Source organism: Hyperolius riggenbachi, chromosome 2 (assembly GCF_040937935.1).
Source record: "Hyperolius riggenbachi isolate aHypRig1 chromosome 2, aHypRig1.pri, whole genome shotgun sequence".
Classification (NCBI taxonomy): Eukaryota; Metazoa; Chordata; class Amphibia; order Anura; family Hyperoliidae; genus Hyperolius; species Hyperolius riggenbachi.
In genome coordinates, this window is record NC_090647.1 from 300,700,526 (window position 1) to 300,722,648 (window position 22,123).

Sequence of the window (22,123 nt, forward strand, 5' to 3'; positions counted from 1 at the left end):
GTTGCTGCTGAGTCACACAGCTGCAACAAGCACGTATTCAGTGGAATCAGACCAGAGTCAAATCATCTGATTTTCATGCTCATTCTGGGCAAGTAATTCCTCTCACCTTGGGTTTCCTTTAAAAGTTATTTTGCAGCATGCAGCTACTGCTATGTATAGTTATTAGACATTGCCAAAGTTCTAAGATAAATAAATAACTGTATAACTGTTAAAATACAAAAAGTAAAGCCAGTATAGAGATATCTTTGTATGTGGAACTCTGGGCATCACACTGAAAATGAGCCCAAGTGTTGGCATGCTATAGTAGAGAAAGGTTATGGCAGTTTAACCACTTGAGGACCACAGTCTTTCTACCCCTTAAAGAGACACTGAAGTGAAAAAAAAATTATGATATTATGATTTGTATGTGTAGTACAGCTAAGAAATAAAACATTGAGGGCCATTTTCCACCAGCGCAAATCGGAAAGACGCAAACTGCTAGCGATTTTACAATCGCTACGGTTTGCTTTTTAACATAGGAATCGCGGTAGGTCATTTCCACTACCGCGATTCGTTTTTGACGGGAACGCGAACGCGCGGCAGAGCGATATTTGCCGCGATTTTGCTATGCAATGCATAGCATAGCAAAATCGCGGCCGCAAGCGTCTGGGAATCGCCGGTAATTGCGATTCAGCAATCGCTAGCGTTCAGCGTGAACGCTAGCGACTGCTAGTGGAAAAGGGCCCTAAGATTAGATACATCAGTCTAATTGTTTCCAGTACAGGAAGAGTTGAGAAACTCCAGTTGTTATCTCTATGCAAACAAGCCATTAAGCTCTCCGACTAAGTTAGTCGTGGAGAGGGCTGTTATCTGACTTTTATTATCTCAACTGTTCCTGGACTATTTACTTTTCCATTGCCAGAGGAGATGTCATTACTTCACAGACTGCTCTGAAAGAATCATTTTGAATGCTGAGTGTTGTGTAATCTGCACATATTTTAGAATAATGCAATGTTAGAAAAAACACTGTATACCTGAAAATAAAAGTATGAGAATATTTTCTTTGCTGCTAATCTTCTAGTAATTATTCATAGTACACAACCAATTCATTATATCATATATATTTTTTCGCTTCAGTGTCTCTTTAAGGACCAGAGCCCTTTTTTCCATTTAGACCACTGCAGCTTTCACGGTTTATTGCTCGGTTATCCAACCTACTATCTAAATGAATTTTCCCTCCTTTTCTTGTCACTAATACAGCTTTCTTTTGGTGCTATTTGATTGCTGCTGCGATTTTTAGTTTTTATTATATTCATCAAAAAACATGAATTTTGTCAAAAAAATGATTTTTTTTTTTACTTTCTGTGATAAAATTTGTTAAAGTAAAATTTCTGTATACATTTTTGTCCAAATTTATTCTGCTACATGTCTGATAAAAAAAAAAAAAAAACATTCAGTGTATATTTATTGGTTTGGGTAAAAGTTATAGCTTTTAAAAACTATGGTGCAAAAAGTGAATTTTCCCATTTTGAAGCATCTCCGACTTTTCTGAGCACCTGTCAGGTTTCATGAGGTGCTAAGATTCCAGGATAGAATACATACCCCCCAAATGACCCCATTTTGGAAAGAAGACATCCCAAAGTATTCACTGAAAGGCATGGGGAGTTCATAGAATATTTTATGTTCTGTCACAAGTTAGCGGAAAATGACACTGAGACAAAAGAAAAAAAAAAAAAAAAAAAAAAATGAAATCTGTCACGGACTCACCATGCCCCTCTCTGAATACCCTGAAGTGTCTACTTTCCAAAATGGGGTCATTTGTGGGGTGTGTTTACTGTCCTGGCATTTTGGGGGGTGCTAAATTGTAAGCACCCCTGTAAAGCCTAGAGATGCTCATTGGACTTTGGGCCCCTTAGCGCAGTTAGGCTGCAAAAAAGTGCCACACATGTGGTACCCCGTACTCAGGAGAAGTAGTAACTGACAATGTTTTGATTTTTTTTTTCACACACAATTGTCCATTTACAGAGAGATTTCTCCCACCCAGCATGGGTATGTGTAAAAATACACTCTAAAACACATTATACTACTTCTCCTGAGTACAGCGATACCACGTGTGGCACTTTTTTGCACCCTAACTGCGCTAATGGGCCCAAAGTCCAACGAGTACCTTCAGGATTTCACAGGTCGTTTTGAGACATTTGGTTTCAAGACTACGCCTCACGGTTTAGGGCCCCTAAAATGCCAGGGCAGTTTAGGAACCCCACAAGTGACCCCATTTTAGAAAGACAACACCACAAGGTATTCTGTTAGGAGTATGGCGAGTTCATAGATTTTTTTTTTTGTCACAAGTTAGCGGAAATTGACACTTTGTGGGAAAAAAAACAATAAAAATCAATTTCCGCTAACTTGTGACAAAAAATAAAATCTTCTATGAACTACCCATACCCCTAACGGAATACTTTGGTGTGTCTTCTTTCTAAAATGGGGTCACTTGTGGGATTCCTATACTGCCCTGGCATTTTAGGGGCCCTAAACCGTGAGGCGTAGTCTTGAAACCAAATGTCTCAAAACGACCTGTGAAATCCTAAAGGTACTCGTTGGACTTTGGGCCCCTTAGCGCAGTTAGGGTGCAAAAAAGTGCCACACGTGGTACCACTGTACTCAGGAGAGGTAGTATAATGTGTTTTGTGGTGTATTTTTACATATACCCATGCTGGGTGGGTGGGAGAAATCTCTCTGTAAATGACATTTTTTTGATTTTTTTTTACACCCAATTGTCTATTTACAGAGATATTTCTCCCACCCAGCATGTGTGGCACTTTTTTGCACCCTAACTGCGCTAAGGGGCCCAACATCCTATGAGTACCTTTAGGATTTCACAGGTCATTTTGAGGCATTTGGTTTCTAGACTACTTCTCACGGTTTAGGGCCCCTAAAATGCCAGGGCAGAATATTAACCCCACAAGTGACCCCATTTTAGAAAGAAGACACCGCAAGGTATTCCGTTAGTAGTATGGTGAGTTTATAGAAGATTTTTTTTTTCACAAGTTAGCGGAAATTGACACTTTGTGAAAAAAAAAACCCAATAAAAATCAATTTCCACTAACTTGTGACAAAAAATAAAATCTTCTATGAACTCACCATACTACTAACGGAATACCTTGGGGTGTCTTCTTTCTACAATGGGGTCACTTGTGGGGTTCCTACACTGCCCTGGCATTTTAGGGGCCCTAAACCGTGAGTAGTCTGGAAAGCAAATGCCTCAAAATTACCTGTGAATAGGATGTTGGGCCCCTTAGCGCACCTAGACTGCAAAAAAGTGTCACATATGTGGTATCGCCGTACTCAGGAGAAGTAGTATGTGTTTTGGGGTGTATTTTTACACATACCCATGCTAGGTGGGAGAAATATCTCTGTAAATGGACAATTGTGTGTTAATTGTGTGTTAAAAAAAATAAAAAAAATTGTCATTTACAGAGATATTTCTCCCACCCAGCATGGGTATGTGTAAAAATACACCCCAAAACACATTATACTACTTCTCCCGAGTACGGCGATACCACATGTAATCTAACGGAATACCTTGGGGTGTCTTTTTTCTAAAATGGGGTCACTTGTGGGGTTCCTATACTGCCCTGGCATTTTAGGGGCCCAAAACCGTGAGGAGTAGTCTGGAAACCAAATGCCTCAAGAGGGGGCGAATTTTGTTTGGAACCGGTCATAAGCAGGGTGGCCTCTTAGGTGACAGGTTGTATTGGGCCTGATCTGATGGACAGGAGTGCTAGGGGGGGGGGGGGTGACAGGAGGTGATTGATGGGTGTCTCAGGGGTGGTTAGAGGGGAAAATAGATGCAATCAATGCACTGGGGAGGTGATCGGAAGGGGGTCTGAGGGGGATCTGAGGGTTTGGCCGAGTGATCAGGAGCCCACACGGGGCAAATTAGGGCCTGATCTGATGGGTAGGTGTGCTAGGGGGTGACAGGTGGTGATTGATGGGTGTCTCAAGGTGTGAATAGAGGGGGGAATAGATGCAAGCAATGCACTGGCAAGGTGATCAGGGTTGGGGTCTGAGGGCGTTCTGAGGGTGTGGGCGGGTGATTGGGTGCCCTGGGGGCAGATAGGGGTCTGATCTGATGGGTAGTAGTGACAGGTGGTGACAGGGGGTGTGATTGATGGGTAATTAGTGGGTGTTTAGAGGAGAGAACAGATGTAAACAATGCACTTGGGCGGTGATCTGACATCGGGTCTGCGGGCGATCTGATGGTGTGGGTGGGTGATCAGATTGTCCGCAATGGGCAGGTTAGGGGCTGATTGATGGGTGGCAGTGACAGGGGGTGATTGACAGGTGATCAGTGGGTTATTACAGGGGGGATAGATGCATACACTACACAGGGGGGGGGGGTGATCAGGAGCCCCCAGGGTGCAGTTAGGGACCTAATTTAAAAAAATAGCGTTGACAGATAGTGACAGGGAGTGATTGATGGGTGATTAGGGGAGTGATTGGGTGTAAGCAGGGGTCTGAGGGGTGGGCAGGGGGGATCTGAGGGGTGCTGTGGATGATCAGAGGGAAGGGGGGGGCAGGATCAGTGTGTTTGGTGCAGACTAGGGTGGCTGCAGCCTGCCCTGGTGGTCCCTCGGATTATTATATTATATTATACACTTCTAAACGGCCGGCGGGTTTCGTCACGGGTGGGCGGAGCCAGTTGCCGGGGAGGCGCGCATCACCAGTGACGCGATCGCTCCCCGGGCATGCCGAAAGGACACATTGCGGTCCTTTCGGCGTCCACTTTGCCACCGCCCATCAGCTGTGGGTGGTCGGCAAGTGGTTAACAAAGAAAAAAGTCCAAATATTTTCCAGAAGAGTATTAGCACTTCCTATCTAGCTAGTTTGCACTTGAATTCTGCTCTGAATGACATTCTGGGCAGAGTCATGGTTAGAATACTCCATTACCACCTACTTAAAGAGAATCTGTACTCTAAAATTCTTACAATAAAAAGCATACCATTCTATTTATTATGTTCTCCTGGGCCCCTCTTTGCTGTTTCTGCCACTCCCAGCTGCAATCCTGGCTTGTAATTGCCAGTTTTAGGCAGTGTTTACAAACAAAAAACATGGCTGCTAACCAGCATGTGATAGGCTGAGAGAAGCTCAGTCTGTGACTCATACAGAGCCTGGAGGGGGCGTGGAGAGGGTGTGTATAACTTCTACCTATCACAGCAGAGCAGCACATTCCTGCCTAAGCCGACAAACGAAAGAAGATTAGATTATATAACAGAAATACAGCCACTGTGCAACTAGGGAAGGCTGCAGTAAGACAGACCACATTAGTACAGGTATAGGAACTTATAGGATAGAAGAAAGAAGGCTAAAAATTTTGTTACAGAGTCTCTTTAAAGCACCTACAGTATATGTTTGTGAACCACCTATAAAGAACTTAAAGTGCAACAGCAGTGCATGCAAAAAATCAGAGCTGCTTCCCAGTCTCTGCAATGCAGTTGTGCACTAGGGTTCTATGTCATTGTGCGGCGGGGGCACTCATTTCGTATAAATATTAGCACAGAATAAGCAGCTTCAATTTTCTGTACTGCATGCTCTGCTGCTCCAGTGCTGCTGATAGACTCCCTCCTGCAGTAACCAGGACCCTGGAGGTCGGTCAGAAGTTGCTCTTGGATGATCATCATCGCCCTATAGACTGCAATGGAAAAGAAGGAGAGCGGCAGCTAGGCCACATTAGCCACCAAGGGGACAATGTGGGAATAAAAGTGTCTGCTAGTTTGAAAAAAGCCCTCTGTAGATCTAAACGGGATGTAGGTGGGCGACAACTAAATATGAAATCCTACGTCAGATGCTCAATAAACTACAAACGCAAGTTTGAAGCCTGTGAAGTGCTTTTTCTGTTTATTGGAGTTTACTACATTGCAGGAGTGGTGGACTGGCAGGAAAAGAGCACCGGCAACTGCTACCTAAACCAGATATAGCATGTGATTGAAGTCCCAGATGGTCTTTGAGACAACTAAGTCTTGTCCTTCCCAGAATGCAAATCTGTGTACAGTAATGATGTAGTGACCAGCAAGTCACATGACTGTGCAAAGACAGTACTTGTAGTAGTCAGCTATATTTTTATAAAGCATATGTTAACATATTAACCATGCCCTATCCTATGTCGGATACAGTCCGACATTGGCCTTTTCCTCAATAGGTCCTATGTCGGACATATTCTGATGTAGGGAAATGAGGCTGCAGCTAGATGGCACTGCTGACGACAAAATCCAGTACAGAGCCATCTTCTTTGGATCACAGTGTTGGACAATGTCCAACACTCTGCTCATCACTGGCCCTATTCACCATCTCCCATGCAGATCTGCCGCACTTTGCTCCATTGCAAAAGAGCCAGTTTGATCCCTTACAAGAGCAACAAGCGGGTGCAATGTAATAACGTTATTATGCTGGCGCTCGTGCAAGGGGTAAAGCTACAGTGTGCTAACTGGCACTGGCCCTGCCCCCCCGCAACTGATGCAACTCCCTGTCATTGGTAAAAAGGACAGAGCCTAGAGAGCCCTGGTTCTGATCCTTTTTCCGAATCACCCACATCCTCCTCTGAGCCCTGGAAAAAATAAATGTGGGTGATTCCGAAAAAGGATTGGAAAGGCGTAAAGGAGACTTTGGCCTTACCAGTTCCATAAACTAACAAGCATGCACCTCCTGTGTAACTAGAATCCCAGGAGGTGATTGAGCAATTACAACGTTCCATCTAACACAAACACAAGAAAGTATTACAACATAATAGTGTCCACACATGCACTGTGTCACTAGAATTAATAGCTTACCGGCCACCCTGGAAAGTTCCCGGTGTCCCACTTCTTCTCAAAATCATTCATTATTTTTCCAAACAGCTCATTCTGGTCCAGCAGTGGTTTCACCCTATCTGCATACTCTTGTAAATACTCCAATAGCCCTTCCAAATACCTGTAAAAAGGAGGTTACAAGTGCTTGTCAATGACAGTGAACTCCAGCATGAAGAAAATAAACAACTGTAGTAAAAACCATGATCACCATGTAAGCATTTAAAAGGAGATACCAAGGATTTTAATTACTTAGATTTTAAGCCTAAATTAACCCTGACAATGTTTTCCCCCTATGAAATAAGAATAAAAAATAAAAATAATACTTGATGTAGAGAGGGGCAGCAGACGACTCTTCAGAGCGGGGCAGTTTTTGCACAACGACAGCAGCTCCCGCTCAGCTTTTTTGCAGCCATGCTTGCCCCAATCACTTGCAGCCTCATACAAATGAATAAGAATCAGCACTGACTGAGGCAGGCAAAAGTTGCTGCCACTGAGCAAGACCACCACTTGCCTGCAAAGGTTTAGTTGGGCTTTAATGCTGGGTACACACGATGCATTTTTTTTGGTTGATTTTCCGACCTATCGATTTAAGATTTGATACTGTTATCTCTTCTTATCTATTTCCATTCACTTCTATGAGAAATCGATCAGAAAAACGATCAAAAATAAGATCGGACATGTAAGAAATGATCTTTTGAACCATCTAACACAAAACTGTATGGTGTATTCCCAGCATTAAAGAAACAGTTAGCAGATAAACAATGAATGTCAACTGAATCTAATGTTTAGAGATGCTTCTAACTAAGCTGCCATGGTCTTTGTTATGTCAAGACATATGAAGATTTGCAAACCACATAATTTGGCTATACCTGAGCTAAAGAAGTGGGTTTGTTTTGCCCCAAGAGAAACACAATAACACATAAAAACAAAAGAAAGCACCAGTTTTTACACTTAAAATTATTAAGATAAGAACACTTGTAGCACTGTAGGATATTTTCAAAACCACAACAGCAGCTCCTCCCTACATCTTCTCCTCATACATATCATAACACGCTATTAATTTGTTTTTTTTTTGTGTTATTTTTGGGCACGTCAAAACTGAAAGCAATAAGAACTTTAATCCTCCAACCGTTTGTACTCTGCATTTTTTCGCTCTTTGGGAATGTCAAAAAGTTGGTCGAAAGTTGTCAAGTAAGTGATGTAGTCCGTTTTCTGCAAATAAAAAGAAATAGTGGAAATGAATGTGACAGCTTCTACAAGCCAGATGTAGAAAGTCAAGAGCTCTGAGCTACTGATAATAGCCATGGTGGTACACAGTAGTCGTAAGAGAAAGTTCTACCATAGGCAAATACAACTGATTTTACAGCAAGACATATGAACTTTCACAAGCTTTATAACTCTGTGGGCCATATGCAATTCACTTTTTCACATGAGTGTTCTCCAAGGTGATATTTTCACAACTTGTAAATAAAATACCTTTTAAACTATCAGCAAGCAAGAAAATACTCAAAATAATTTTGATAGTACTTTTTTGCCTACTTTATGGTACTTTTTTCATTACAAAGTGCTAAAAAGATATTTTAAATAAAAGATGAAAAATTATCTCCTAGGTCTAGGAGAAAACTCGGGAGAAAAAGTGAATTGCATATGGCCCTGTGACTTTTGAGGGGAAAAGGGTGTGATAGTGTGTGCCTGCATGAAGGGGAGGCGGGAAGGGACAGAGAAGTTTAAAAGCATCACAGTTGCTCAGGGTTTCTAGAGTACCTAGCATTGGAGTAAAGAATGACAGAACCTTCAAACATTAGCTGAATGCCTAAATGTGCTGATAAATGTTTTGGTCATGTAAGCTTTCAGCACTTTGCTCGATAGGAAGGCCTAGGAAGTACATGATGCTATGTGCACGTCTCCCTAATGAATCACTGAATTGCCCGATATCTGCAAGTCAATTCTTCTGCAGATTGATAGCAAAAAATAACAGTTGTGTAAATGTGCAATCAACTGATGTAATGCAGCAAGAACAGGAATTTGCAAGAACTTGCTTAGGAACAGACAAAACAAGAGACCTAACCCCCCCAAAAAAAACATTATTGTAGCATTGATTATCGATTGGGAAAATAGATTAAATAATTGTCCAAAAGGTTGACTGCAGATCTATTCAGTTTTACTAGACCTATGAGAGGTCACTAGTTGCTAGGAACACAAGGAATAAAAAAACGAAGGAAAAATATGCAAAAGGAAGAGTTGGTCCGCACTGATGTCTCAAAAGAATTGGTTTTATTCAGGACACATTCAAATACAGACTGTACTGGGATATGTCCTGAATAAAATTGGATCTTTTGAGACATCAGTGCGGAGCATCTTTTCCTTTTGCATATATCCATTGGGCCTGGCTGCATGCGTTCCAGCACGATCTCATAAAGGGAGCAGTAACCGCTTGCTTTCTTATCCAGAAAAAAAAAAATACAGCATGCAGGACTTTTGCAATCAGGCAAAATAGCATCGCAATCGCATTGCACTAATAAAAGGGTTCCTGCGGCTTTCACTATTTTGCTAAGGTCAATGCTTTTTCCATGCAAAGGGAAACCAAAGCAAAAATCACATATAGAGCCCTGAAACTGGATGCAAAGAGGATCTGACAGCTTACTAGATTTTATTAGCTTGAAAGTGCCTGTATTAAGACCCCAAGTGCACTTTTTGTCTTACCTCTGATGCCTTGAGATTAATGTACTTTAAGTAGCAATCATGCAGATCCAAATATCGTCCATAGCTCTCCTCATCTGTGAACTCCACCAGATCTGCAAAGAACACATTCAAATAGATCAATAAAGTCAGCGTGAAAAACTGCTTACAGTACACTTAGTCTACGACTGCTGAAAAAAAAAAAAGTAATTCTATCCAGAAAGATGGGAAATATCCACCAAAAATGTACATACTTTGAGCTTCTTCACTTGGGTTCTCTCTGGACTTCAGCAACTCATCAAACTCCACTGACATGGGGACACAAATCTTCAACAAAAACAAATAAACATTATCTACAAAGTAATCAAAATTGTAGTACTGTAGGGCTAAAGTGCTATGCCTACAGGATGGGTTTCATATGGTAACAATAACAAAATGAAAGAAGTGAACTTAAAGGGAACCTAAACTGAGAGGGATATGGATGTTTCCTTTTAAACAATACCAGTTGATCTCTTCGGCTGCAGTAGTAAGTGGATAACACACCTGAAACAAGCATGCAGCTAATCCAGTCGGACTTCAGTCAGAGCAGCTGATCTGCATGCTTGTTCAGGGGCTGTGGCTAAGAGTGTTAGAGACACAGATCAGCAAGAGAGTCAGGAACTGGTATCATTTTAAAAGGAAAAATCCATATCCTTCTCAGTTTAGGTTCCCTGTGTTATGGAAGCATGGAAAGCCAGGGTTGCTCTCCCAGGCTCTCCCAGCAAAACCAATATGGCTGCCCCATCAAGAAAATGACATAACATATACAGATTACTTTTATGTTTCTGAAAAAGAAAGAGACACAGGATCAGCAGTAGAGTCAGGAACTGGTATTATTTTAAAAGGAAAAATCCATATCCTTCTCAGTTTAGGTTCCCTTTAAAGAGAACCCGAGGTGGTTCCTTGGGGGACAGATGGGGCACACAGGCATGTTCTCTGCCTCATGGCATGCTTCTGTGTCCCCCCCACCGCCACGCAATAGTCCCCCAAAATTAGTGACAAATTTGCGGGTATATAGAGAGGGATTCCCAACTCAAAACACCCACCAGGGGCGTTCCTGCAGGCTTTCCGGAGCTGCCATTGGGCAGCTCTCTCTCTCTCACCGGCCGCGCCCCCTGCATACTGGGAGAGAGAATCTCTCTCCATCCAGCGTCAGGTCACAAAAGGCCAGTGGCCAGTGCGGCCCACAGGAGCGGCGGCGGTTTTGGCGGCTACTTGATCTGCTCAGCCCCCCAGATCAGGTAGCATTTTTTTTTTTTAATGAGCCCATCTCAGGTTTTTTTTAATATAAATTCAAAATCGATTTGTAATGGTATAATTATTAGCACATAAAACACACCACTATCATATGTTCTGTAAAGAAAGCAACCGTTAAATTCCCAGTACTGCTAATGATTTTGTACTGAGAAATGTAGCAGTTACATGGATGCATTTCATTTCATTGATAGAATGGCATACATCTGCTCCTGCAAACCTGGAGCTTGCGAGCAACTGTTATTTTCTATATATGTTCTCAAAAAACAAAACAAAAAAAACTGTGTTAAATAAAGCAAAAGAAACACCTGACAAATAGAACATTACCTTCAAAAGGTAAGTGTCAATTACATGATAAAGAAACCATCTTACTGAAGGATCACAGCTTGTTTTGTAGGATTGAGTAATGCAGTGCTGTATGGCCCATCAGCACTCTGTATATAAACCTGCTACCTGCATGCTCTTTCAGGGCAGAGTTATTTGCCTCAAAAGACATTTCACATCTAGTTGTGGTGAAAACTACATGTATCCCTTGTTTGTACTACACTGAACACAATTTGTTTTATATACGTGGTGATGAGTAATGATTTTTTTATACTTTGATTCCTGAAAGAAGGTTTTGCTTGCTGTTGTCTCTCTCCCTTTTAAGAGGTTTAGCCACTTTATCTTGGGACAGGAGGGAAGGAAAATTCTCTCAGATGACGATGCAGACAGAAAACAAATAGAACCTAAAAGAAATTCTAAACTCTTTTTCACCCTATGCAGAGCTCAACTTTTTTTTCCTTCATATAATGGATTATTGTTAAAATGTCAGTTAGGTCCCTCTCTTCAATCCCTATACCGCCAGAATTCACACTAAAGAGAAAGTATTGCAATTCTTTTCATGTAAATGTGTGTTCAGTGATTTGTTATTTGTTTAGGGCTCCACCTGCTGGTTTGACTGACAAGTACAAGCGCAAGCAAGGCTTTTTGTTTTACTGCAGTAAAAATAAGACAACTTCATCTAGATTCTAGAACAAATGGGGCCAACTGTCAATCAAGTCTAGAGACTTTTTTTTTTTACCCTAAAGCCACATACATATTGTACACAGAGAGGACCAGGAAGCTGTATCCTGCACAAACAGAAATTAGCAGGCATCAATCAATCTTTCCAGAGGGCAGGTTATGTAAGAAATCCTCTTGCTCATCGAGACCATCTCTGGATGCTGGGACCCCTCTGGAAGTTTGCAGTCACACTCCAATGTGTGCTGTATTGCGCAGGAAGCCTCGCACCTGCATAGTTACATGGAACCACTCGGTCTCAGCAGAAAAAGCCAAGCCCTAGTGGCTCCATACTACCACGCAGCCCCTAGGCATCCTGTGCCTCCACAGTGCAGCCACGCCTATTCACAAACAGGAGTGCGGCTGTGTCTACCATTTGACAAAGCCCCTGTTGACGAGGTTCTGGGGTTCCCAGTGCTGGATTGGTGGAGGTAAAGGGGAGGGCGGAAAGCCTCTGGATAATTATCCAGAGGCTTCCTGCCACCAAGGTAGGTATTCATTTGGGGCACTTTTTTCCCTTCAGGTACACTTTAAATACATATTTATACTTATACAAAAAAAGACTAAGATAATGTGATTACCAATTCACCTCATTTGGATGCTTCCGGTGAAACTCTTTAATCAGTTTGAGTCTGTTGTAGAATTCACCAAACTCATTAGGACCGGCTATTGCAGTCAATTCTTCCTTTCTTAACCTATAAATAAAAAATAGAATTGTTCAATGAACAAAACACTCAACAAAATAGTTCTAACTTTGTAAGAAAATGTCAAACAGTTGAAAGATATCAAAAAGTGTCAATATTTTTTAATTAGTAGGACTGCTTCTTTTACTCACAGACACCAGTCAAACTCAGTCTAACACCACTAGAAAACTAAAAGTTGACTGGGAGTACTTGACAGAGAAAAGGTTGTGTGACCTCTGTACTCGACAGAGGGAGCAATCTTGGCAATACTGGTGTAAACTATAGGCAAAGTGTGTTAGCTGGTGCTGCTCTTTTAAAAGCCACTCTGGGTGGTAAAGATATCTGTAAAGGGCAATAGACAATGTAAGAAAACTGGTTAGCCAAACACGGAATAATCTCACCTGAGATTCTTGCCAATTATCCCATATGGGTTGGTTGGCTGAAGAGTTTTTGTCCCACTCAAAACCGGGTACCCCCCTCTTCCCCCTGTCCTTTACAGGTGAGCTAATAGACGTTGCTTTCTCATTTACCAGCTGAAAATGAATGCAACTTTGGCTTCTACTATCCGCGCACACTTCTTACATGACAAGGAAGTTAAGTCTCCTAAAGATTACTGAATTATGTGGGGCAGTAACCAGTTGTAAGTAGACCTATGGAGGCAAGTGTACTTAAAGAAAACCTGAAATGAAAATTAAAAGTCAAAATAAGCATACACAAGTCATACTTACCTTCCATGTAGTCTACTCCTCAGTGTCTTTCTCCTTTCCCACGTCCTGTTTGTTCACTGTGATCAAGGGAATTTTCCGTCCTCCATTTTGAAAATGGCCATTACCCCATAACAGCTTTCTGGTCAGCACACAGTTAAACTGTAACATCGCCCACTTGAGCCATAGGGAAACATGGACATTTCCTGGTACATCAGTTTTCCTCTCAGCTATAACTGACAGCAACTGATATTTTACTGACAGCAACTGATGATATATTTCAGATCTGACAAAATGTTGTCAGAACTGGAAGGGATTATTGTCAGAAGAAAATGGTGAGCTTTTGAGAGGAACTGATGGCAAGGTAACTATGCAATGTTCATTTGAAGTTACCGCATGTGTTTATTTTAAATATTTTTACTCAGTACAGGTTCTCTTTAAGGTTAACAAACCAGGCCTATTCCACTTGTATATTACTCAACAGAAACAGATTAATACTCTGCTATAGGCAAAATGCTATATTATGACACAGCGGTTACATTTTAGCAATCACAATGTATGCAGAAAATGTTCTCACCCATCTTTATCTTCATACAGATCCCTCAAGTTTGAGCTCACTTCCATGTACCTCTAAAACAAACAAAAAAGGTTTTGAAAGTCAGAAGTTGTAGGCTATGTGAAGTTGGCCCCCCTACAATCAGCACAAATAAAAGTTCTAGCATGTTTGGTTAGTGCTACGTTTGTGCCCGTTTGTGCCGCAAAAATAAACATTTGTGCTGCTTTTGTTTTAAAGATAATAGCAATTATCTTTTTCCAAACGATGACATCACCCAGCCCCCCTACAAAGGCGCACGGACACAAAAGTGGGGTCATTGGTTAGTGCTGGGTTTGTGCTCATTTGTGCTGCAAAAATCACTGTCCCATCTGTTATCGTTATTGAGATATTAGGGCCCTTTTCCACTAGCAGTCGCTAGCGTTCACGCTGAACGCTAGCGATTGCTGAATCGCAAAGCCGGCGATTTCCCGACGTTTGCGGCCACGATTTTGCTATGCTATGCACTGCATAGCAAAATCGCGGCAAATATCGCTCCGCCGCGCGTTCGCGTTCCTGTAAAAAAACGAATCTCAGTAGTGGAAATGACCTACCGCGATTCCTATGTTAAAAAGCAAACCATAGCGATTGTAAAATCGCTAGTGGTTTGCGACTTTGCGATTCAGCCAGCGCAACCGCGCTGGTGGAAAAGGGCCCTTAAAGGTTTTTTATAAAGGTCAAAAGTTCATCTAGCTTTATTCACTTCACTATTGAGATGTTTCTGGTTTATTTAATGTACAGATAGTCCCCGGTTAACAAACAAGATAGGGACTGTAGGTTCATTCTTCTACGTCCCCACCTCTGTTTGGCATACAATGAAAAATTGCGCCGGCTAAATAATGGCGCCATTTTACTGTGCGATATTTAGCGTACGATATTATAAAACGTTATTTATCTTTTAGCTCTTAAATGTTATTTTATAAAACACTATTTAACGTTTTAGTTGTTATACTTTATTTTTCCAATACTACATACATGCAAGCATACGTACATACATACATGCATGCATGTATACATATACATACATACATACAAGCATACGTACATACATACATGCATGCATATATACATATACATACATACAAGCATACGTACATACATACATACATACATACATGCATGCATGCATACATACATACATACATGAATGCATACATACATACATACATGTATGCATGTATGTATGCATGCATGTATATATGTATTTATGTATGTATGTATGCATGTATATATGTATGTATGTATGCATGTATATATGTATGTATGTATGTATGTATGTATGTACAGTGGAGGAAATAATTATTTGACCCCTCACTGATTTTGTAAGTTTGTCCAATGACAAAGAAATGAAAAGTCTCAGAACAGTATCATTTCAATGGTAGGTTTATTTTAACAGTGGCAGATAGCACATCAAAAGGAAAATCGAAAAAATAACCTTAAATAAAAGATAGCAACTTATTTGCATTTCATTGAGTGAAATAAGTTTTTGAACCCCTACCAACCATTAAGAGTTCTGGCTCCCACAGAGTGGTTAGACTTGTCACCCTCATTAAGGACACCTGTCTTAACTAGTCACCTGTATAAAAGACACCTGTCCACAGAATCAATCAATCAAGCAGACTCCAAACTCTCCAACATGGGAAAGACCAAAGAGCTGTCCAAGGATGTCAGAGACAAAATTGTAGACCTGCACAAGGCTGGAATGGGCTACAATACCATTAGCAAGAAGCTGGGAGAGAAGGGGACAACTGTTGGTGCGATTGTTCGAAAATGGAAGGAGCACAAAATGACCATCAATCAACCTCGCTCTGGGGCTCCACGCAAGATCTCACCTCGTGGGGCGTCAATGGTTCTGAGAAAGGTGAAAAAGCATCCTAGAACTACACGGGAGGAGTTAGTGAATGACCTCAAATTAGCAGGGACCACAGTCACCAAGAAAACCATTGGAAACACATTACACCGCAATGGATTAAAATCCTGCAGGGCTTGCAAGGTCCCCCTGCTCAAGAAGGCACATGTGCAGGCCCGTCTGAAGTTTGCCAATGAACACCTGAATGATTCTGTGAGTGACTGGGAGAAGGTGCTGTGGTCTGATGAGACCAAAATAGAGCTCTTTGGCATTAACTCAACTCGCTGTGTTTGGAGGAAGAAAAATGCTGCCTATGACCCCCAAAACACCGTCCCCACCGTCAAGCATGGGGGTGGAAACATTTTGCTTTGGGGGTGTTTTTCTGCTAAGGGCACAGGACAACTTAATCGCATTAACGGGAAAATGGACGGAGCCATGTATCGTGAAATCCTGAACGACAACCTCCTTCCCTCTGCCAGGAAACTGAAAATGGGTCGTGGATGGGTGTTCCAGCACGACAATGACCCAAAACATATAGCAAAGGCAACAAAGGAGTGGCTCAAGAAGAAGCACATTAAGGTCATGGAGTGGCCTAGTCAGTCTCCGGACCTTAATCCAATAGAAAACCTATGGAGGGAGCTCAAGCTCAGAGTTGCACAGAGACAGCCTCGAAACCTTAGGGATTTATAGATGATCTGCAAAGAGGAGTGGACCAACATTCCTCCTAAAATGTGTGCAAACTTGGTCATCAATTACAAGAAACGTTTGACCTCTGTGCTTGCAAACAAGGGTTTTTCGTCTTTTATTGTTAGAGGGTTCAAAAACTTATTTCACTCAAAGAAATGCAAATCAGTTGCTATCTTTTATTTAAGGTTATTTTTTCGATTTTCCTTTTGATGTGCTATCTGCCACTGTTAAAATAAACCTACCATTGAAATGATACTGTTCTGAGACTTTTCATTTCTTTGTCATTGGACAAACTTACAAAATCAGTGAGGGGTCAAATAATTATTTCCTCCACTGTATGTATGTATGTATGCATGCATGCATGCATGTAGATATGTATGTATGCATGCATGCATGCATGCATGCATGCATGTATGTATGTATGTATGTATGTATGTATGTATGTATGTATGTATGTATGTATGTATGTGTATGTATGTATGCATTCATGTATGTATGTATGTACAGTATGTATGCATGTATTCATGTATGTATGCTTGTATTCATGTATGCCTGTATGTATATGTATGCATGTATGTAGTAATGGAAAAATAACACCTAAAACGTTAATTAACGTTTTATAAAATAACGTTTAAGAGCTAAAACGATAAATAACGGAAATAAATCCATTCAAAACGATAATTAACTGTTTTATGGGCATCTTAAAATGATAATTAACGTTTTGGAATTCGCCGCCATTTTTTTACAGTTCTTATCGTTAAAATGCTAAATATCGTTTTATAATGGAATTCCAGTGGCACCATTTTTATATAAACTGAGCTTGGCGCCATTTTTCACTGCTCCCTCTGTTTGTACCTCCTCTGTGTGCCTCTGCTTGTACCCCCCCCCCTCCTGTGCTCTGTAACCCCTATCTGTCTCTGTTTGTACCCCTGAGCCTCTGTACCTACTCTGTGCCTTTGGTTTTACACCCTGTGCCTCTGTCTGTACTCCCAATGCCTCTGCTTGTATCCCTCTGTGCCTCAGTTTGTACCCCTGTGCTTCTGTTTGTACCCCTCCCTGTGCCTCTTTTTGTACTCCCTGTGCCTCTATTTGTACCCCCTGTGCCTCTTTTTGTAATCCTCACCAAAGTTTGTACCCCCTGTACCTCAGTGTGTACCCCTTGTGCCTCTGTACCTCAGTGTGTACCCGATATGCCTCTTTTTGTACCCCGTGTCTCTGTTTGTACCTCCTGCACCCCCCCCTGTGCCTCTGTACTTCTGTCTGTACCCACTATGCAGTGGCGTACCTAGGGCATTTGGCACCCGGTACTGGGTATTAAAAGACACCCCCCCCCCCACACACCCCCCGAAAAAATGGGCGGGCGTGGTCATGACCAGATGAGGGCAGAGCTAACTAATTTAAAGTATTAGCTAGTATAGTTGCCCCAGTATAGCTAGTATAGTTGCCCCCAGTGAAACTAGTTACCCCCAATGAAGTTAGTATAGTTTCCCCCAGTATAGCTAGTATAGTTGCCCCCAGTATAGCTAGCTAGTTTAGTTGCCCCCAGTATAGCTAGTATAGTTGCCCCCAGTATAGCTAGTATAGTTGACCCCAGTATAGCTAGCTAGTTTAGTTGCCCCCAGTATAGTTGCCCCCAGTATAGCTGGTATAGTTGCCCCCAGTATAGCTAGTATAGTTGCCCCCAGAATAGCTAGTATAGTTGCCCCCAGAATAGCTAGTATAGTTGCCCCCAGAATAGCTAGTATAGTTGCCCCCAGAATAGCTAGTATAGTTGCCCCCAGAATAGCTAGTTTAGTTGCCCCCAGAATAGCTAGTTTAGTTGCCCCCAGTATAGCTACTTTACTTGCCCCCAGTATAGCTAGTTTAGTTGCCCCCAGTATAGCTAGTTTAGTTGCCCCCAGTATAGCTAGTTTAGTTGCCCCCAGAATAGCTAGTATAATTGCCCCCACTCCCCAGTATAGTTTCCCCAGTAGCATAGTTGCCCCCACTATGGGGGAAGCTTCTGGCACTTCCCCCCTCCTAATTAGCAGCAGCTTTAGATATGCGGGCAGGAGCGGGCGGAGAGGACTTACTCACCTGCTTCCTGCGTTCCAGGCGATGGCGCACAGCGTCATCTGTCACGTGACGCTGGTCTCCGACTTCTCTGTCACTCACTGTGCTTCCGCTAATCAGGAAGCACAGTGGGCGGTGGAGAAGGCGGAGAGCAGCGTCACGTGATGATGACGCTGTGCGCCATCGCCTGGAATGCAGGAAGCAGGTGAGTAAGTCCTCTCCGCCCGCTCCTGCCCTCATATCTAAAGCTGCTGCTAATTAGGAGGGGGGAAGCGCCAGAGAGAGGGGACCCAGGTGAGGGAGGTGGGGGGTCCGTCCCCCCTCCCCGCCGCTTTCCCCACCACCCCTCCATTCTGTGTTGCTTCCCCCTCCTGCACAGGCCTCTGTGGGAGGCCTTGGTGACACCCCCTGGGGCACCCGACACCCAGAGCGGGAAGCCCCCTGCCGCCCCATGGTAGGAACGCCACTGCCACTATGCCTTTTTCTTGTACCCCCTGTGCCTTTGTTTGTACCTCCTGTGTCTCTGTACCCCCTCTGTGGCTCCGTTTATACCCCCTGTGCCCCCCACCCTGTGGTGAACTCAGTTCCTCAAGTGGATTCAAACTTCCTCCATGCAGAAATGACGTCATCGCAATGGGATTGGGCCATTCATAAGTCGTGGACTATCTGTCCATTTTCTATAGCTCTCAAATTAAATAGAACGCTGCAATAACTTTAAAGTTCCCCTTGCTTCAGATCAATAAAAGTTTGTTGCACGGATGCCTCGGCCACAATCTATAAAGCTCAAAATCAAACAAGTCCATAGGCAGAAAATCAATTTTAGCCCTACTGCTCAATAATTACTCATCTCAAATCAGGACTGCTTGGGCTGTGGCACAGAGGGTCAACTTCTCTTTATCACTCCATCTCAGAATTGTGTTCCATGCTGTGCTCCATATTTCTCACTTTTGGCTATGAACCCAGAAGTCTCTGATGTATTGAGCGTGGTGTGGAACATTTAGGTGAGAAGCAGAGACACAGCAAAGTTAAAGGCCCATACACATGGGCTACAATTGTAGCTGTCGCCAGCGCACAGGGGACGTGCTGACGACAGCTAGACAACAGCTCTGCAGCAGCGACAGCTGTCTACACGTCTCTGCTACAGGGCATAGATGTGGCGGAAGCTATCGCCGAAGGGAGCATCCCCCGGCCGGATGCTCCCTTCACTTCACAGTGTTGCCTGTCGCTAGTCCGCATACACAAGCTGAGACACGTGCCGGACTAGCGACAGTTGCCGAGAGACAAGTTGCAGTAAAGGTTGGAAATTTTATTTCGCTAAATTATACAGAGTGTAACAAAATAATTCCATTTAACCAGATTTAAGGCACAAACAAGCCAACTGTTGACTGTGAACAGGTAAAACAACATTAGCTACTTCTGGTCAATGTAGTGCATGAAGAATAGCAAGTATGGACAAGATATAAATGTGGATACAAGGTATCTTCTAGTTGTGGCTATCCACTCCCTAGTATTATTCTAACGTAAATGAGAGCTAAAGCTAGAGGTATGTGGAGGCTGCCATATTTACTTCATTTTAAGCAATACCAGTTGCCTGGCTGTCCTACTGATCCTCTGCCTCTAATACTTTAAGCCATAGCCCCTGGGGGTACAAATAGAGACACAGGGAGTACAAAAAGAGGCATAGCGGGTACACACAGAGGTACAGAGGCACAGGGGGGCACCAGAGGTACAAACAGAGACAGAGAGGGGTTACAGAGCACAGGAGGGGTACAAGCAGAGGCACACAGAGGGGGTAAAAACAGAGGTGGGGACATAGAAGAATGAACCTACAGTCCCTATCTTGTTCGTTAACCGGGGGATTAGGGTGCAGGAAAAAAGGGTGCATGCGGCAAGTGGACAAATTGGACAAAGAGGCACCGGGGTGTAAAAACGAAGGCACAGGGAGTACAAAAAGAGGCATAGTGGGTACAAACAGAAGCACAGGGGTACAAATAGAGGCACAGAGGGGTACAGACAGAGGCACAGGGTGTAAAAACCAAAGGCACAGAGTAGGTACAGAGGGACAGGGGTACAAACAGAGACAGAGAGGGGTTACAGAGCACAGGAGGGGGGGAGAGTCCACAAGCAGAGGCACACAGAGGGGGTACAAACAGAGGTGGGGACATAGAAGAATGAACCTACAGTCCCTATCTTGTTAACCGGGCATTATCTGTACATTAAATAAACCAGAAACATCTCAATAGTGAAGTGAATGAAGCTAGATGAACTTTTGACCTTTATAAAAAACCTTTAATATCTCAAAAACGATAACAGATAGAACAGTGATTTTTGCAGCACAAATGAGCACAAACCCAGCACTAACCAACGACACCACTTTTGTGTCCGTGCGCCTTTGTAGGGGGGCTGGGTGATGTCATCGTTTGGAAAAAGATAATTGCTATTATCTTTAAAACAAAAGCAGCACAAATGTTTATTTTTGCGGCACAAACGGGCACAAACGTAGCACTAACCAAACATGCTAGAACTTTTATTTGTGCTGATTGTAGGGGGGCCAACTTCACATAGCCGAAGTTGTAATAATATAAACTTGGTTAAATAACAGCAAAAAACAAAACAATAAAATACACTTACATCCAGCATTGCCCGTGCTCTGTGGTCTGAATTGATTTGTTCTCGTAACTGCAGTGAAAGAAAAAATTATTAAGGAATGTGTGGTGATATTCATTTCATTGAAATGTATAAAGATGCAAGGTCAGAGAAAAATTAATTTAATTACAATGGGCTCTATTCTCAATCACACATGCGGTAAGAGATTTTTTTCCGCTATATTACCGCATGTGATAAATTCCGCATTTTGTCCACATTCACTAAAAATGTTCTGCATGTTTCCCGCATGCGGGAACAATGCGTAAAAAAATTTGGGAAACATGCGTAATTACATAGTAAAGATGCGGAAACCATGCGGAAAGAAAGTTGCATAAAGAAACTTGTCCCAAAAAAATAATTAAAGTCCAGCAAACACAGCACTCAAGGCTCCAGACTCCATTTAAATCAATGGGAAGCGAAATATATCACCAAGTACTAGTAGGTGATAAAAATTCGGTAGTTAAGTCAGAAATAAGGCGCCTCTTTTTTTGTGTGAATTTAGATTTTTTGCGGAAACTACCGACTTTTGCGGACTTTTACCGCATTTTTTACGCATGCGGGTAATTAATGCGTAAAATTTTACGCATGCGGTAAATTTCATGCGTAAACATTTGTGAATGTCAAGATGGTTTTTTTTCAGTCGGGAATTTACCGCAAGTGCATTTCCGCATGCGGAAAATCATTGAGAATAGAGCCCATTGTGCTTTTTCACTTCCTGCATCAAGCAAAAGCACAAAAATAATGGAAGCTTTATAAAAATGCATGCGACCAAAAACATTAAAAATGCATGTACCTGCACTGTGTAGAATGAAAGTAGCTTAATAAAATTAACCTGTAACATGGGTTTACAAAACCTTATGATAATAAATACTGTACTTGTATTTTTCTTTATACAGTATAAGGAAATGTAGCAGGTTTACCAAATTTACAGTCCATGTGCCATGCCTTTTACAAGTGTGACATATTCTAAACCAGGCCTGGGCAAACTTTGGGCGCCCGGGCCGCATTTTTTGGACTGCATTCCCATCATTCCTGGCCTCCTCTCTCCCTCCAGAGTGTTAGCCAGCTTGTGA

General features: G+C 42.4%; 1 protein-coding gene across 1 annotated transcript in view; it reads right to left on the bottom strand.

The window, feature by feature from the left end:
* The window catches only part of SF3A3 (splicing factor 3a subunit 3), a 48,131-nt gene that overhangs the window by 22,547 nt on the left and 3,461 nt on the right, over positions 1-22,123 (bottom strand). Inside the window, exons 2-8 of the mRNA XM_068269034.1 lie at positions 21,036-21,083; positions 13,802-13,854; positions 12,427-12,532; positions 9,758-9,830; positions 9,528-9,619; positions 7,954-8,036; positions 6,807-6,945 (exon numbers count right to left, since the gene is read on the bottom strand). Coding sequence (XP_068125135.1) covers positions 6,807-6,945; positions 7,954-8,036; positions 9,528-9,619; positions 9,758-9,830; positions 12,427-12,532; positions 13,802-13,854; positions 21,036-21,083 — 594 coding nt within the window. The remainder of the gene's footprint in view (positions 1-6,806; positions 6,946-7,953; positions 8,037-9,527; positions 9,620-9,757; positions 9,831-12,426; positions 12,533-13,801; positions 13,855-21,035; positions 21,084-22,123) is intronic.